The following is a 19,489-nucleotide window of genomic DNA, read 5'->3' as shown; positions in this document are numbered from 1 at the left end:
AACGTAATATGGATTTTTTCACTACTTCCTTCATTATGATTCATAGGGAGATATAGTGAAATGTCTGTACTGAAACACCTCAACTCTACTCCAACAACAAATACATAAATAAAATGATAAAATAACTTGATCACATTGCTCCAAAAAGAAGTATTTTAAACTGCCATTGTGTAACACTAGAGGGCGCTCAAGATCAGTTGCGCAGTCATGGTTCATTTTTGACAATTATTATTTTTAGTGAAATTTGTTCATCCTATGTTAATTATCCAAACATACGCACACACAATTTCATACTTTATTAGGATGTATTAGCAACTTAAGAGTAAAGTTTTTTTTAAAAAAAAACCTATAGAAACCAGAATATATCCTGCTCCCCTCCCATCTCCCCTTCACAGATTTCAAATGGTAAAACAAGAATAAATGGTAGGCACATTTGTACTTTCAGATGAGGTCGAGAAATTGTATAATATCCTAAAGGTTCTGCATGCAAAAGATCCCAAGGTGAATCTATGACATCTCCAAGTAAAATTGACAAAGACCTCATTATGAAACTGTTTCTAATAGCAGGAGGTTAAATTACCTAAGGATTCAAAAACATTCCAATCATGAACATATGGAGTATCTTACTGATTTTCCAACTTAATGTTATAAAATAATGAATTATGAACAAAAATAGGACAGAAACTGAGAGTAAATCTCTCTGTCTCTGTGTGTGTGTTTATGCACAAACATGCAATTTAACTGGCTGGGTTATATAATTCATAAAATCATGATTGGCTCTTATTTGAAAGAGTCTCCCTACAAGCCATAATCTTTAATATAAATACAATATCTATATTACATTAAGTGTCCCAAGAACAAAAAACCAGACTGCTAATCTGAAACAAAAGCCATTGAGACCCTTATATGTTATGAGTGGAATTTCTGAATTTAGTTTACTTTATTGTCATTGTACCTCATACAACAAAATTAAATGCCATCATCAGTGTACATCATACATAAGAAAGCTATAAAAATAAAACACACATTCCCATTCTATACAAGTGAATTGAAAACCCCTGATACTGCATTAGTATTACACTATACAGTCGAATTCAGTCTAGTTACTGCTGTGGGATAGAAGCTGTTTTTCAACCTATTTGTCCTTGTTTTTATTGTTCTGTACTGTCTGCCAGAAGGTAATAGTTCAAAAAAAGGGTTCCCAGGATGAGATGGATCTTTAAGAATGTTCTGAACTTTCATAAGGCAGCAGGAGCTATAAAGCTTTTCCAAAGAGAGGAGACGGCAACCAATGATCCTCTGGGCAATGATGTTAACCCTCTGGAGCACTATCCTATCTGCCACTGTGCAATTAGCAAATCATACACAGGTGCAGTAAGTTAAAATACTCTCTATATTGCAGGGGTAGAAGATCACCAGCAATTTTTCATTCAGTTGTTGTTTCCTGAAAAGTCTTAAGTAGTATAATCTCTTCTGGGTCCCTTTGACCAGTGCTGCAATATGAGTGCCCAAGGTCATGTCCTCTTTTATGATAACACTCAACAACTTAAAACTGGCCACTTGCTCCACTTGGTCTCCATTGATAACCAGGGGCTGGATGTCTGAACTATTCCTTCGGTATATTCCTTCAAATAATTTAACAACTGGTTCTCTGTCCTAATGACCGACTGGGTAGGCGTGGCCAACTTGATTGGTCTCACCCTTAACAAATTTCTTTTTAGTCCAACTCACAATAAAATAGCACTGTTTGAGTATTTAGAATAGAATAGAATAATAGAGTTGGAAGTGACCTTGGAGGTCTTCTAGTCCAACCCCCTGCTTAGGGAGTAAACTCTACACCACTTCAGACAAATGGTTATCCAATCTCTTCTACCAGTGTTGGATCTTTTACAACTTCTAGAGACAAGTTGTTCCACTGATTAATTGTTCTGTCAGGAAATTTGAGGTGCTCCTACAAAAATGAGGAGGTCAATCTATTTTCCAAAGCACCAAAAGGCATAACAAGAAACAATGGATAGAAACTAACCAAAGAGAGAAGCAATCTAGACTAATCAAAAATTTTCTAAGGGTGAGATCAATCAACCAATGAAATAGCTTGCCTTCAGAAGTTGTGGGTGCTTTATCACAAGCAACACAGTTACAAGATAATTTGAAATCTTTACAGTCTAATACTATAAGCTAACTCTTAAATGCTGAAAATGCAGGATCAAAATACATACACATAGAAACCTTGGTCTTATTGGTGTTAAGGACCAGGTTATTGTCTCCACACCATGAAAGGAACCGGTACACCTCATCTCTATAAGTAGACTCATTTCCCCCTACTCCCCGAGATGAGTCCCACCTCTTTTGTATCATCTGCAAATTTAGTATTACTGGTGTGAATGGAAATGCAGTCATGTACATAGAGTAAGGGACTCAACACGTAGCTCTGTGGTGCACCAGTGTTAAGAATAAGGGCTGAAGGGATATGATTACCTAATCTGACCCTCTGAGAGAGCCCAAATAGAAAATCCATAATCCAAAGGCAGATTGAATAAGAAAGCCCAGGGTCCATAATTTTAAGACACTCATCTATGTTCCAGATGAGTCAGAGCAGTGTGGAAAGTGATGGTTCTATTTCTTCTGTATGCAAACTGGTGTTTATCAAATGTATGCAGAAGACCAGAAGTGAAATGCCAACAGACCAATTTCTCAAAGCACTTCATGATGATAGGAATGAGTGCCACTGGTCTCTAATCGTTGTGGTTATTGATAGGGAACTTCTTTTGACAGTGGAACAATGGTGAAAGCCTAGTGGAATTTAGTCTAAAAACAGTTTTTAATATTTTATTTTATAGTTTACTTAATTTTATTATTTATTAAATTTATAGGCTACCATCTTACCTCAAAGAAAATTATGAGGTATATATTCCTTTGGGATTATTCATGCCTAAACTGAAATCATTTTGACGTCACTAAGACCAAAATGTTTCCATAATTTGAATTTAAACACTCCTCATTAGGTTTTAGTAAATAAAAATGGCTTAAAATACTTAAGACATATTTTAAACCAGTTTTAAAATAATTATTTTAATATTATTTTGAGTGTTATTAATAGATATATTTAATTTCTATGGCTTGATAGATTGCTGAACTTGGAAGATGCAGATTCAAATTCTTATTAATTACATGGAGGTCAGTGAGTGACTTTGTGCAGTGATGAATCTCAGCTGAACCATCTCACAAGATGATTGTATGAGAAGAATCCTTTTCTCATCTGTGCCATTTAGATTGTTCAGGGGAGCAGTAAGATTTAAATGTATATCATCTTCAAGTCTTATGGATAGTTTAGAATGCTAAAAAATAAAAAACAATAAATCTAAAATAACTCTTATAAACCTGAATAACTACTTCAAAATTTTGTATATTGCATGTACTTCCAGATATACGTAATTGAAAGGAGACAATTGGAAATATACAGTGAGAGGATAGTCACATTAAATATATTAAATCTTAAATGAAAAAGAAACCAAATGAAATTAATTTTGTCGTGCCCCAAAAAATTTTTTCTACACAAACCACAATACAGAAAAGCCCATCTAAATCATCATGTTCATATCAAATAATAAGCATCTTTTCCTAAATGAGATGTCAGAGAACTGACATTACATCTAGTGTTGTAGGCCAATGCATGGGCTAAAAATTGACTCTCAACTTTCAATGTGTACCTTAAAGTCATTCCTTTGAACAATCTTTGTCTCTCAGAAAATAAAAATTATGAAGGCAGCCAGCATAGTGCATCAGTAAAATGTTGGACTAGGAATGTAGATCCAGGTTTCCAGTCCATCCTAAGCCATGAAATCTTCAGGCCACTCATTATCCTACAGTTTCTCAATCTTGGAAATCTGAAGATGTGTAGACATATCTACACTCAGTTCCCAGCACGTTGGCTGGAGAATTCTGGGATCTGAAGTCCACACAAACTAAAGTTGCTTGAGAAACACTATTTTAGATCAAGTTATCTCAGATTGGGGAGAACAGTAAGGAGTGCTATCTATGTCATTTTCAGGATCTGGATGAAAGAATATAAAACCAATTATCAAAAGAATACCTGTTCATTACTGAAAGGCAAAGGCAAACGCTGAGGCTGACAAAAGGCTGACCAAACATAGCAGAGAATCTGAGAGACATTTGCAAAAGACCTTGAGGAACAAGAAGAGGAAGAGGAGAAAGTGCAGGAAATCCTATCTTACAGAAGCTGCTGCAAAAATAAAGAGGGTAAAAAGACACCGTGAAAGCAGTGAAGGCAGAAAGAAAAGAGTATCCCCAATGGCATGGAGTGAAAAGTCTGGTTTAACCATCTTCTCTTTGCAGAAAACAATGAAAGCAACAGATAAAAATACAGAGGGAGAGAGCTGTTGTGGCCCGCCAGCAGCCAGCAAAGCTGGCAGCAGATTCGGGCAGTGAGGAGGTGGGAAGGAACATGGGCCAGTCTTGGAATCTGGGGAGGATTCTGATGAGGACTCTGTGTCAGAGGAAGAGAGGGGGGCAGAACCGTATGCCAATGATCAGCTGACTTCAGAGTCAGATATCAGTGAGGCAGACGAACAGCTGGAACCTGTTCCCAATGTACGCATGCGCAAAGTTGCCAGATGAAGGGAACAACAAAGAACAGGGAGCGACTTGGGAGTAAGGCCAGATGATGAATGGTCCCTCCCAGAAGAAAGGGAAGTTTGCAGGATACTATTAGTTCGCAAATTGTACCATGACTCTTTGAGACTTCTTGCCAAGTTCTGCAGATATTGGCCTGTCAGCTCTCCAAGCCAGATCAGAGAATAGAACAGAACAGAGCTGGAAGACCTTGGAGGTCTTCTAGTCCAACCCCCTACTCAAGCAGGAGAACCTATACAATCTCAGACAACTGACTGTCCAGTCTCTTCTTAAAAACCTCCAGTGATGGAGTGCTCACGATTTCTGAAGACAAGCTTTACCACTGGTTAATTGTCCTTACTGTTAGGAAGTTTATCTTTAATTCCAGGTTGTTTATCTCTTTGATCAGTTTCCAACCATTATTTCTTGCCCAATTAGGAATGTTGGAATAATGTTGCTGAACTTTTGATCCATCTAGACTTCTAAGCAGAAATATGTGAAGGATTGGTTGAGAAACATTGTTGTAACCCAAGGAATCACTCTGGCCGCCATGCGAATATTCTTTCAAACCAGGACATCTAATTCATAGCACAATAATGAGCCTAAGATAATGTTTCCACATTGCAAAAACACAGCACATTCTTCAGCTGTTCTTCTCTTATCTTCAATTAGCATCCAAAGTCCCTCCTGATCTTGATCTCCTGAGAAAGAAGTTTGTCTTTTTATTCTTTAAACTTTAAAAACACCAATTAATCCATTTTGGAGCAACACAGTTTTTTCCTATCTGTAGTTGACTTGAAAAGGGCTGAGGATGTAGTCTACTAATAGATGTTGTCTAACACTTTATTTATTTTATTTTTATTATTTGTCAAGCATGTATAAGATAACAGATATAAGTATAAACATGATTATAAATACATGAAATGAATATGAATAAATGGGGACATTAGGACAAGGCCGGGAGGCACTTTGGTGCGTTTATGCACACCCCTTACAGACCTCTTAGGAATGAACTTCTATCTCAACTACTATTTGTCCATAAGGGAAACATCAAGAGGGACAAACAGATTTTTGGGATGTGGGAAAGAAGTTATGGAGAACAGTTAACCAATGGAACAGTCTGTCTTCTGGAATTGTAGGTTCTCTATCGCTACAGGAAATAAGGGCTTCTGCTTGAGCAGGGAGTTGGATTAGATCCATGTTCCCTTCCAGCCCTGTGATCCTATGATTTTATATAGTCAATATTTTAAAAAGAGTATTTTGATTTAGGAAATGTGGCCAAATAATTTCACAATAAAATCAAGATGATTCATCATTTTCCTCTATACAAATTATCTTGATCTGCAAATAACTAGTAGCTTATTGTTTATTGTAATATTAAAATGACCAAAGACTAAAATTTATTGGATACAAATGGATTAGACTTGTTCCAGAATTGATTCAGAAACTAGGGATGAGTCTAGCTCATCTATGCTTTTTTTTTTTTTAAAAAAAACCAACTTTATTTTCTAAGTGATTTTATCGAAGTCTCCAGTTGAAGCAAAATACTTTTTAGGTACACATCTTTAAGTTGCTTTCTAAATGTTACTTCTGCTAATTGTAAATTCATTTCCTTCTAAATATACAAGGTTTTGATAAAAACCTGCCAAGAATTTGGGAGGAGAAAAATAACATCCTTCTCCATGGAATTTCATTTAGGTTAACATTTCTGACATCTCTTCCCATTCTGCTTTATCATGTTCCTGAAGTGAATCCAGATGTGATGCAGAAGTTCTGCAAACAGGATCTCCTGTGTATAAACATATTAATGCCATCACTCTCTAATCAAGACTTAGAGTAACTTTCAAGTTTTCATCTGTCAAAAGAAAGGGCCACAGCATTTCTATATGTTGCTTTTTGTTGGAATTAATTAGTCTGTAAATAATTTTCAATCAGGAAAATGGATTGGGAGGGGAGAGGTAACGGAGGTCTTCCTATGATGCAACTCAAATTCAATGAATAAATAAAAAGCAGTAGGAAACCTTGCTTGAAGATTTTGGCTTTCAAGCTCCGAAGAAAGCATAAGATGATTTAAATGACTCTTTCCTGGCATCCAACATTCCTTCTTCAAATATGGTGACATATGCCAGGAGCAAAACACAAAGCAATTGGTAGAAAATGCTTACTTTGCATAATGAAATAGGGATTTGCATAATATGCATACCAGGCTGCCTTCATTTAGGGAATTGGGATATGGCAAACCTAAAAGAGCACCAGACAATCACTTTAATTCAGATAGGTATCAACCTTAAATGTGATTATAAATCTAATGGTGATTATATACTGTATATTTCTATTATAATTAATGTAAAATGCAATTGCTCTGACCCATTTAATACAGTTTCATATATGGAACATGCAGAGATATCAAGAATTTTTTTAAATTTTTTTTGATTCCTGGCCTAAATATTGAGTACACCAAAGGCAAAAATGTAATACAAATGCGTATTAAAAAAAATAAAAACTGGGTGTTATACCCTGAATTTTATTAGTCTCCAAAGTTATAACCAGTTAACAGTACAAACACACTAGAAGTGTCACGCTCCTGTGTGGGTGTTTATGTGTGCCCGCCTGGAAAGGGGAGCAGAAGGGAGGAATGGTGTGTGACAAGGTTATCGTATTTTTCAGAGTATAAGACGCACCTTTTTTCCTCAAAAAAGAGGCTGAAAATCTGGGTGCGTCTTATACACCGAATACAGCCTTTTTTGTCTCCTGAAGCCCCGCCCCTTCACCAAAATGGCTGTGTATACCCTTATGGAAGCTTTCAGAGAGCTCCTGGAGGGTGCGGAGGGCAGAAATGACCCCCCCACCCCAGCTCCTAGCAGCACTCTATGCCTCCATAAGGCTATGCATGCAATTCTTTTGACAAAAAAGAATTTTTGCTCATTTTTGCCCCCCCCATGGAGCATTCTACAAGCCCGCCAAGGCTATTCATGCTTTAAAAAAAAAAAAAAAAAAGAGCCCGTTTTTGTGAAAAACGGGCCGTTTTTGGGAGGTTTGTAGAGTGCAAATTTTTTTTTCTTTTCCTTTTGGAAAGCTCTTTAACTGATTGATGAGAATTACATTGATCAAGTGCTTTGCCAGCAGAAACAAAGTCTTAGGTGCTGCAGATTGTCAGCCATTTCCTTCTCCAGCACATGGATAAATACACCTGGAAACATCTACCTACCTACCTACTCTCTCTCTCTTTCCCTACCTACCTACTGTATTTCTCTTTCCCCCCCTCTCTCTGTCTCCCCCTCTATCTACCTACCTACCTACTCTCTCTCTCTTCCTACCTATCTACTGTATTTCTCTCTCTCTTTCTCTATCTCTATCCCTCTACCTACCAACCTACCTACTCACTCTCTCTCCCTACCTATCTACTGTATTTCTCTCTATATCTCTCTCTGTCTCTCTGTCTCTCTCTCTCTCTCCCTTTATCTACCTACCTAACCTACCAGTGGTGAGTTTCAATTTTTTCAGAACCTCTTCTGTAGGTGTGGCCTGCTTTGTGGGAGTGGCTTGCCGGCCATGTGACCGGGTAGGAGTGGCTTGGCAGCCATGTGACTGGGTGGGCATGGCCAACTTGTAAAATGTGAAACTCACTTAACAACGCTCTTGCTTAGCAACCAAAATGTTGGCTCAGAAATTCTGGCATTTGAAGCACGCAAGTCTTAAAGCTGTCAAGTTACCAGACCCTTGCACTCCTAACCCTTTAGAGAGAGAAAAACCCAGGGGTGTTCAAACCTGACAGTTTTAACACTTGTGGGCTTCAATTCCCAGAATTCCTCCTCCAGTCATGTTGGTTCAGGAACTCTGGCATTTGAAGCACGCAAGTCTTAAAGCTGTCAAGTTACAAGACTCTTGCACCCCTAACCCTTTAGAAAAAAAAACCCAGGGGTGTTCAAACTTGACAGATTTGTAGACTTCAACTCCCAGAATTCCTCCTCTCGCTCTTTATCTTGATGATGTGCAGAGGGGCGGGAGGAGGGAGTGGGAACCGGTTCTAAACGGCACTGTAGATTTGTGAAACCTCTTCTATAGAGGAGGTTAGAACTGGCAGCAATCCATCCCTGCTACCTACCTACCTAACTACTCTCTCTCTCCCTACCTACTTACTGTATTTCTCTCTCTTTCTCTCCCTCTCTCTCCCTCTATCTACCTACCTATTTTTTAAAAAAATTGCCTCTTCAAAATCTTGGTGAGTCTTATACTCCGATGCGTCTTACACTCCAAAAAATACAGTAATTGGTATATCACGCTGCTTTTTTCCCTTTAGCAAGATTGCACAGAGTAAGATGCATATGTCTACTCAGAAGTAAGTAGCTAGAAGCTAGATTTTAATGAGGCTTAGTGCCCAGGGAAAGCAAAGTGAAGCAGTATCAGAGACTTGAACTGAAAAAAAATGGCATGTGAAGACTGAATAATTTTTTCCAGCATTCTAATCCAAAGACAAATTTGTTCAGGAGGGAAATATAAAAGGAGAAAAAAAACAGTTTAAAAGAGGAAAAGAAAAGAGAAAGATGCTAGTGGTTGTTCAAGTCATATAGGTGCCCACACACACAAACACACACACACACCCCTATGGAGATTCTCAGTCATCCAGGTCATGGTTGTCTCAAAGGTGCTTTTTCAAGAGTCAATTGGACTTTTTGGTTTTTCTTTGAAGACGTTTCGCTTCTCATCTAAGAAACTTCTTCAGCTTTCCCACCATCCAGTCAGAGCTGAAGAAGCTTCTTGGATAAGAAGCAAAATGTCTTCAAAGAAAAAAAAACACGTTTAGGATATACACACATACACAAACATCATGCAAAAACACAACAGAGAGTTTAATAATTAATTTACCTTAAGGGTAAAACTATTATTGTAAAACAAGCATTTTGTTTATGTTCTTCCTTCATTTTTAAATTTTCATTTTATATTAAATTATATTAAATTATATAATTAAATTATATATATATATATATATATATATATATCATTATATTAAATTTAAACTCAAATAATTAGTAATACTTGTAACCATAACGTTTGAAAGCGTAATTAATATTAATTGAATATATATTTTATTATAATCTCTCATGTATATTTAATAATTTAAAGTGCCTACAGCATATGGTATAATACTAAGAATCAAATATATTTTATATTATTTTATTGAATTGAAATAACGTGTTACATTAAAACTAAGAGAATGGAACAATAGATGATTTATATGACTTAAAAGCCTGAGCTATATTGATATTTTTTAACCGAACATCACACTGAGTCCCTCTATAGGTAAGATGGACAGTTTCTAAATGCAATAAATAAAATAAAATAAAATATTGATATACTTTTAGTTTCTACAAATGTCACCTATTTATTAATTGTTCAAGTTTTTTAAAAAATTGATTAGCACTGCTATATTTTGGGTTGTACTTTTTTATGTCTTCTGACTATGTATTATATATGTATGTATATGTACCATACAGATATTCAAACAGAAGCTAGTGCATGCCAATTATTTTGGGTGGAAAGTTTTAATGTAAAAAAAAAAAAGAATCACATTCTTAAATAAGGTTAGAATGAGTTCATTTGACATAACACCCAGAAATCTCCCCCAACCCAACAGAAAAGGAAAAGGAAGAAAATATCATTTAACTCACCACTCTTCAGAGTAAAACATTATATATTTAGATGTTTGGAGGCAGAGGTTATTTGAAGTATTCAAACTATTGTCCAAAGTGAATTTCATGTTGGGAAATAATTATTATGATGCTCTCAAGAATATGTTATTGTATCCACTTGATTTTAAAAGTCAGCTCATAAAAATGTTAAGACAAAAATATTAATATTTTATGATACAGACAGGTCACTCTATCAACACCATGTGCAGGCAAATTAAGCTTGATTATATATTATTTTTGTACAACAGCTGTAATTAGCATAATATTTGGACAAATGTCAGTCCACAGATGTTGGGAGAAATGGGCATTCTGGAATGTTTGTGGAGCTTCTGATATGGTGACTCAATATTTTAAAGTTTTGCACTGGATAACGAATTAGAAGAGTTGGAAGGAATCCAGCTAGAGTTATCTTATCACAGCTGCAGTAACTTGAGAAATGCTGAAATATACACTACTTTCAACAGGGTCAGCAATATTTTCAAGCATTGTATAATTTCATGTGATGCTGTAAATGCTAAAGCATAAGTATTAAAAGTCTTTTTTTTCACTTTAAGAAATTGAGGTCTTATCAGATTTCATGTTTTCTTGCCTGAGAATTCATAAGAAAGAGAAAAAATGTGACAGTCTCATAGAATTTTGGTCATTTTAAGACAGCAATATAGAGAGGATATGGTGCCAAATAAGCATCATACTACTTCTCTTTACAATTCCATTGTTAGAAGCATAACAACCAATTCTTTGCTTCCATGTATATAAACCATATTTTTCTCTCCATAAAACTCCCCCAAAATGGGTGGAAATGTCTGTGCATCTTATGAAGCAAATATTGCATCACAGATCGTGATTACCTCAGGAGTCCCCAATGGTGGACCGGTGCCGGTCCTTTGGTGAATAGCAGCCGGGCTGCTGTGGCGGGAATCTTTTACAGTGCTGAATCCTGCCTCTTCTGTTTCTTTTCTGCAGTGCAGGAGTCATAGGCAGAGCTAGCACATGAGAGCACACCTATCTGTGGTCGTCTCAGGCTCCACGTGATTTTTTTTTCTTGTTTTTCTCCTCTAAATCTAGGTGCGTCTTATGGTCAGGTGCTTCTTATTGAGCAAAAAATACGACAATTCATTGTTGGTAAGCTATGGCATTTTGGGCTTTTTAGTTCATACAGAAGAAGGACTACAGAATTACAGGACTGTAATATAAATACATAGTTATATCTAGAACCGTGATGGCGAACCTATGGCACGCGTGCCACAAGTGGCACGTGGAGCCATTTGTCAGGGCACGCGAGGTGCTGGCCAGCTGAGTTCACCTTTTTAAAAGCCATTTTTCGCCCTCCCCAGGCTCCAGAGGCTTTATAGGAGCCTGGGGAGGGCGAAAAGAGCCTCCCCCGCCCTCCCGGAGGCCCTCCGGAGGCTTCAGGGACCATCCGGAGCCTTCCCTGAAGCCTTCGGAACGCTTAAAACCACCCTCCGAGCAAACCGGAAGTGACTTCCGGGTTGCTCGGAGGGTCGTTTTAAGCGTTCCGAAGGCTTCAGGGACCGTCCGGAGGCTTCCCTGATGCCTTAGGAGTGCTTAAAACGACCCTCCGAGCAAACCGGAAGTGACTTCCGGTTTGCTCGGAGGGTGGTTTTAAGCGTTCCGAAGGCATCAGGGAAGCCTCCGGATGGTCCCTGAAGCCTCCGGAGGGCCTCCAGGGGAGGCTCTTTTCGCCCTCCCCAGGCTCCTATAAACCTCTGGACCCTGGGGAGGGCGAAAAAATCATGTAAAAATGGGGGGGTTGCGCGTTATGCGCGCATGCGCACTAGGGGGTTGCACATTGCATTATGGGTGCGGCATGCCCGCACACGACCCCCCTGCACTCCCCCCAGTTGTGGCACGCGAGCCAAAAAAGGTTCACCATCACTGATCTAGAATGAAGAACATTTATACACACACGGATAGTTGTGCCTCAGTATGCAGAACCCTGATTAGGCAGTCAAAACAAGGAAGATTAATTAATTTACAATTATTCAAAACATTTTAATTAAAAGATTTCCTTTAGAAATAACTGGAACAAAGGCTTACATTTATTTTTATAGCTTGCACAACAAAGAAACATCAACGTAAAAGTCAATTAGTATTGGTATTGCTAAGATACAATGGGATCCAACTCTTGCTCTGTTTGTTAACTGAAAATGAAACTATTTTACCTACAAAACATCAAGCACTTGGGTAACATTATGATTTCTAAAAGAAAGGCTTTCTACATTCTTCTTGCTAATAGCTAATTATTAACAAAACATATAAATGAGAAAGAAAAAAAGCCAGAAGGCAAATTAAAATACTAGCAAACCTATTTTATTTAGGCAGTGCAACAGTACAAAATCTATATTGCAAGTATTCAGAAGTCCATTCTACATGGTCCTCATTCCCCATCTGCTGTTAACAGCAAAGGAATAAAAATTATGAAGATGATACAGAAAAAATAAGATGTTGCTTCTACTTTAGATTTTTTTTTTAATATGGGATTAGACAATGAAGGACAAATCCATCAGCAGCTATTGACAATAATGGACAGGTGTATTTATCTACTTATTTGTAATACTTATTTTTCAATAAGAATTTCTCCAAGCAATTTATTAAAATTAAAAGAGTTCTATAAATATATTTCAATACAATTGCTATACTTTAATCAGAATTGGACTTTCACAAGAAGAGCTGAACAAAGCAACACATTTTCTCAACTTATTGTTGTCAATCTGAAGTCTTCAGTTGTGCTGAGATAATAACTTCCAAAATCCTTCAGCCTTTGCCAATTTTATGGGAACTGAATTCTCATTTCATTTGTCTATATCCCACTGCAAAAGAACTACCATATCATACTGGTTTTTGAGCTTCCTGACTATTGTTTAAAATGGTGGATCTTTGGTCGATATATGATGGTATTCCTAAAGAATCCAAGAGTATATAAAGATCTTCTGGAATGACCCCCCCCCCCCCGACATTAGAACCACCACTGACCTCCGCTCCTTCCGACAGAAATTGAAGACACACCTGTTCCGACTGGCTGGCCTGGCATAATTATAACGTCTACCTCCTGGCATATATATATTTTTACTGGTTTTTAGAGGGATTGTTTCTTTTAAACTTAATTTTACAGGATAGTGGGGTTTTAAATTTTGTATATTCTAAATTATTTACTTAGCTGTACAGTTTTGTATATCTTTTTATCCTCCTCTTATATATGTATGTATGTATGTATATATATATATATATATATATATATATATATATATATATATATATATATATATATATATATATATATATATATATATATATATATATATATATATATATATATATATATATATATATATATATATATATATATATATATATATATATATATATATATATTTAATAATTTTAATTTGATGTATTTCTGATACGGACTGTACACCGCCCCGAGTCCCTTTTGGAAGAGGGGGCGGTCTATAAGCGCTAAGAAATAAATAAATAAATAAATCTGATATTTTAAATCTATCTAATTCTTTATGCTAAGCCAACTGACAAATAGATAGCTCAGTGCTGCAGCATATATCTGCTAAGTTATAAGAAGATTGTTTAAAACAAATTGAAAGCAACAAATAGCATTTATGTTTGAGCTTGCTAAATATACTGTAACACTATTTATCGAGATTTACTTGCTCTAGAACTTAATCCAATTGTTGAATTTGAAATTTATCAGGATTAACCTTATAAATAACAGAGAAATCCTAGAGGCTACAGACTATTACCTAGCACAAACTTCTTATGAAAGAGTGATGTACACTATTTAGAGTCCATGCTTACGGTTCACTGAAGTTCCAATCCTACACAGACTAAGACCTACTGAAATCAAGACAATCCTACAGTGCCTGAATACATAGAATGTAAACAGAACTATCTTTTGGTACTTTTTGAGGAAGGCAAAGTGGATAACCATGGTGTTCCAGAAGAAGAAGGTAACAATACTGTCAGAATAACCATGGTATTCCAGAAGAAGAAGGTAACAATACTGTCAGGATAACCATGGTGTTCCAGAAGAAGGAGGTAACAATACTGTCAGGATAACCATGGTGTTCCAGAAGGAGGAGGTAACAATACTGTCAGGATAACCATGGTGTTCCAGAAGAAGAAGGTAACAATACTGTCAGGAGCATCACAAATTCTAGGTGATGCTTAAATACTCTGTCTTGTATGGTATTTTACTTCATTTCTGAATAGACTTTAGGCTTTGTGTTCTAAAGGCCTTGAAGTGGAGCCAGCTGATATTGTGTTCACGTAAATGCATGTCAAGTTACCAAAAAGCTTTGAGGAATAGTGGGAGCAACTTTTCTATGATAAGAAATATTACTTAACCTATTGTAGTGGTTCATTCTAAGAGCAACATCTGATGACTTAAAACTTTGTTTCCTTTGCAGAAAACATTAGCCTAAACTGTCCACAACAACCTGTTCATATAGTTTCCTGCCAGAGGCCGGAAGTCAGGCCTGTTTCCTTTCCACATGCTACAACAGGAAGGGCACAGTGAAGAAATTTCCTGAACATATTCCTCATCCACCCTTTCTCTGACAGCAGTGGAAGAATGATGTGGAGCAAGTATGACGAAAAAGATAACCTCAGGTTCATTCTTTCAGGACAGAGTGACAAAGCACACCAGGCATTCAGCTGATGTCTGGGATTTGGAAGTATTTCAATAAGGAATAAGTGTTTCCAAACCCAGAAGTCAGCCGAGTATCTAAATGGTAATGCCAGTAAATCAAACGTTAGTATACCTTTAAGAAAAGTTGTCCTATTCTAGGGTACCTGATCCAGTTCCCCAACTCTCTTCTTTAGTGTGGATTAACACCAAGGCAACTTGCCAACACAAACAAAAGAGAGCAGTGACTCCCCCCCACGCTACAATTCCTGGGTAGTGCTGTTCCCTTCTAATTTTCATATCACCACCACCTTTCCTTCTGCAGTCATTGGACCCTGGCATTTCTTAGGCCGGTTCATTTGCTTTCTGCAGTATAATCATATGCAATGAAGATATGCATGGCCAACATTTAAGCAGGCTGCAGATCAATTAGTGGTCTTAAGTTTATCTGATTTTTATCAAAGAAGACAGAGCTGTGGGTCGATTGTCAGAGCCTGTGTCAAGATGACCTTTTCAGAGATGTCTACATTGTTGGTCCCCTGGGCAACCTGTTGTCCCCTGTTAGTCTCTGAATGACAGAAGTCTGTTCTGCTCAAGCACAAAGTATACACAGATGTCTATATTACATTCTTATAGGTTTGACAGCAACTGCATGTTGTATCTATAAACTGTCCTTTAGCAGTGACACATCCTCAATGATGATAAGCTAATTTATGCAGCTAAATCTCCTTTGTGAAGAAATGAAAGCTAATTGAGTCATTACAAAGTAATTCAGAAAGGAATACCTTGTATAAATTGGCTTACTTTATAAATCCTTCTCAAGCAATTTTCATGCATCCTAAATGGGGCTATTCAGATTCTGCCCTCCACCAAATCCCACTCAGCTTTAGTGCCATTGGAGAATGATTAAGCTTCTAGAATTTCAAATATCTTTACTTATGCTAAGAGGGAAGACAAGTCTTCAAAAGCAAATATAGACACCACATCCAACGCACCTGAAATACTGCTTACAGCATCCTGACTTTGTTTCTTTGATTCTTCACTCTTTCCTGGCATTTCAGCTACTGTTGCTGCTTCTTCTGTGGATACAAAAAGTTCAACATAAAAGTTAGCTTAAAGAATTTTAATCCTAGATCATTTAGAAAAGATCAAGACAATAATTCATTTGTGCACACTTTATCTCTCAGAGATTTCAGAACATGTTTAAGTGTGTTAAACACTCACCATTCTCCCTTAATTACAAATATCAACATTTTGAATAGAAAATGTCCATAACATATTTACAACTATTTGTTTTCTCTAAAGAGAGAAAGTAGATTTTAATTGCCAACAGGTCAGCCTTCCCAAACCTGGTCTCCTACAGATGGTGTTAGATTTTCCTTGTGGAGTCAAGTTCAACATATTGGAAGTTTTCAGTAGTTATTTTCAGTTTGAATTTGCTTATAATCTATATATGTCCTCTAAGGTTATTTTTCCTACTGCATTCTCACAAAGCCAAATTTTTATTTCATTTCCGTACTCACATGGTGATAACCTCTAGCACTTTAAAACGATGCTGCCCAAGACATTTTGCTGCCTAAAGTAATGTTTGCCCCAGTTTCATGCCCATCCCCATAATTTCTGAATCCAACAATCTATATTATTCATTGAATCAGGTGCATGAATCAGGTCATTTCAATTTACCTCTTGGCAGAACTGCATCAAACTGACATACTTGCAGCCTCCCCCCCCCCCTTTTTAAGTTATAAATATGTATGGAAAGCTTTATCATGTTGCAAATTGTACAATTAAATCAACACAAATTAATCTACATCAAGAATGAAACACTAAAAGCTTTAGACCATGGCTATTCACATCAAGTGATTTCTAGACCCAATACTGTTCTACTCCTAATGGGGCATGATCACACAATTTTCTTACTCTGAATTATTGTTACACCTGATTCCACTTTTAGAACAGTCTGTACATGATATACTGAAATACTTGGAAAAATTCCAACATCAGTGCTGAGAAAATCTGTGAACCAGCTGACTCTAACCACAAAAAGCTGTTTTGTAGAGTATAGGAGTCACAAAGTATGCAATAATCAGATTATTATAAATACGGGATGGTAGAATGGTCTGTGGGGGTATTGTTGAGAGATAAGGAAGAAGAGCTGCAGCCAGGGCAACCAGATAAAGGCTATAGTATAGATAAATATCAATAGTCATGATATTGGTTTCTTGTCTGTACTATTTAGAAAGCCTGACACATCGATATATTCAGAAGCAGTTCATCTGATTCCAGAGAACCATCAATTTATTTAACTATGATTTTTACTGATCATTATGAATAAGTATTTCACATAATTAATAAAGAGCACACTATCATCCACAAATATTGAGGATGGCTTATTTATCATTACAATATTGCACCTAGCTTCAATTCCTATAACTAACAGCCCACTCATAATTAATATTCAGTTTCAAGAGTATTATTCCAGGACTAACCATTTCACAATTCTTAGACCACAACAATTGAGTTAGAAGCTAGTAACATGACTGAGTATTACAATTCAGACTGAATAGCTTCATCTGATCTAATTTGATCTGATTGCCTCTCTTAGCAACTAGCTGGGCTCTACGGCAGAGCAGATGGTTTGATGTCCATTTAAAAGAAAGCTTTCATGAATAGGTAGTTTGTGATAATAATATCCAAAGTACAATATGTGGCTGGGTGTGCTCACTTTACAATTCATTTAACAGTTAGTGGTTCCTTCATCGTACAGCTGAATCTAATGTTGAATATAATGGGGGAATCTGGCTTGAAAACTCTAGCAATGAGACTCCCTGGGTGGGCCACAGTAGGCCTATCACCTTATAGCACCAGATGAGGTTTTTGTATAGATAAAATAACCTCACTTCACACAAAGGAAAATGCAATGAAAATGCAGAATAGTACAACAGCTTCCTCATGCTACATGTTAATAAAGCTGACAAGACTAGAAAAAACTATTTTAAAGTCTAGGACACCAATTTCTCATTCCTAAGTCACATCCCGTGAACATTCAGATCCATTGATGTCCAGTGGGGAATCCACTGTTCCAGTGGGCATCACAGTCTTAAATAATTTACACTTGATAAACATTACTTAATATGCAGCATTCTGCAAAAGACCATTTTTGCTGCTAAAAATGTTGACAAACTATATATTTGCGACATTCAAGCAATGTTGCCAGCTGTTCTTACCAATTTATAACTGTACAGTCTTGGCAAATGATAAACAATGCAATATTTAAGTTTAGTTGCACTTAATTAAGAAATCTGCTCTTTCAAAAACACTCTTCGACATAATTTAGTCTAGGCAACCCATCAACCATTAGTGGACATTATTCCAGATTCTCACAGCCATATGTTATTCCATAGTTGTTATACCCTGCCAATTAAACATTTACTGCATATACAATTTTTAATTGTATAATAGTTTTAGAATACATAAGAATATTTGTACATGTCTGCCGCCTTGCATAAATAAAGAAGATAATCTTCTCATCCTAGTTTATAAAATAATTACAGCAGTTTTTTTGACATCTTAAATAAATTAATTATAAGATTAAGCTTTTGCATATCATATTTCCTTTCTTTACTGCTCACATAATTACATATGATTTAATATGCTTTGAGGAATTTCTTTGGACACTCAAGAAGATACAGAATGGTGACCATATCACGTTCCATAGATAAAACAGAAAACATCAAATTAAACAGATATAAAAATTTGTCTAAGTTTGGTTTCTGTGGTGCAGTTCTGCCACAACACAAGTAATCTTTTGCTATATGAGCCAGTCTTTAACTAAGTCCTTCCATCTCCCTCTCATTCAAACCTCTAGTCCCTATCACAAATATATCTACATTAGCCCTAATTAATAGCACATTAATAACAAGAAGCACTCTGTTGGGCTACATTAGTTAAGAGACGCTGTGTCACTGAACAATGTTAATACTTCAGATAGCGAACTTGTGAGTTAATATATTCTACTCAATATTTCAACAACAGTAAACAAAAACAGCTGAACTATGCAGTAAAATTCATCAAAGCATACAGATGGTTATAAGATTTTCATTATGTGGTTTCCATAGCAATCATATTGCAAATCTGGAAGCTTCTTGCAAATAAGCAGCTTGTGTTTACATGCTTTTTAGCTGCACCATGGAACTCTTCAATATGAGAAGCGATTACTCCAATCACATTAGAAAAATGACTGGGATATACAGTGATCAGTCACATTTTCTGTTGATATCTAAGACTAGTTTTTCTGTGAAAACTAGTTGTTAATCATTTCATGCTCCTAGCAGAGGAACATGCATCCTTTGAATGCTATGATCTCTGCATGTTAAATATGCAATACTTGTTTCAACTATACAAGTAAATATACTGAAACATCTTTTAGACTCTACCAAAGCATTGTTGTGGACATTTCCATGACCATCTAGGGAGGTAGGCAACAGCAACAGCAGAACAATGTAGCATA

The 19,489-nt window shown here is 36.5% G+C and overlaps 1 protein-coding gene across 1 annotated transcript in view; it reads right to left on the bottom strand.

Annotated features, from left to right (window-relative positions):
- SKAP2 (src kinase associated phosphoprotein 2) overlaps window positions 1–19,489 on the bottom strand; it is a 138,214-nt gene that overhangs the window by 16,745 nt on the left and 101,980 nt on the right. Inside the window, exon 10 of the mRNA XM_081933403.1 lies at window positions 15,975–16,058. Coding sequence (XP_081789529.1) covers window positions 15,975–16,058 — 84 coding nt within the window. The remainder of the gene's footprint in view (window positions 1–15,974; window positions 16,059–19,489) is intronic.

Source organism: Natrix helvetica, assembly GCF_964273705.1.
Source record: "Natrix helvetica genome assembly, chromosome: Z".
Lineage (NCBI taxonomy): Eukaryota > Metazoa > Chordata > Lepidosauria > Squamata > Natricidae > Natrix > Natrix helvetica.
Note: the sequence above shows the minus strand (reverse complement) of the source record. Positions and strands in the feature narration are given on the sequence as shown.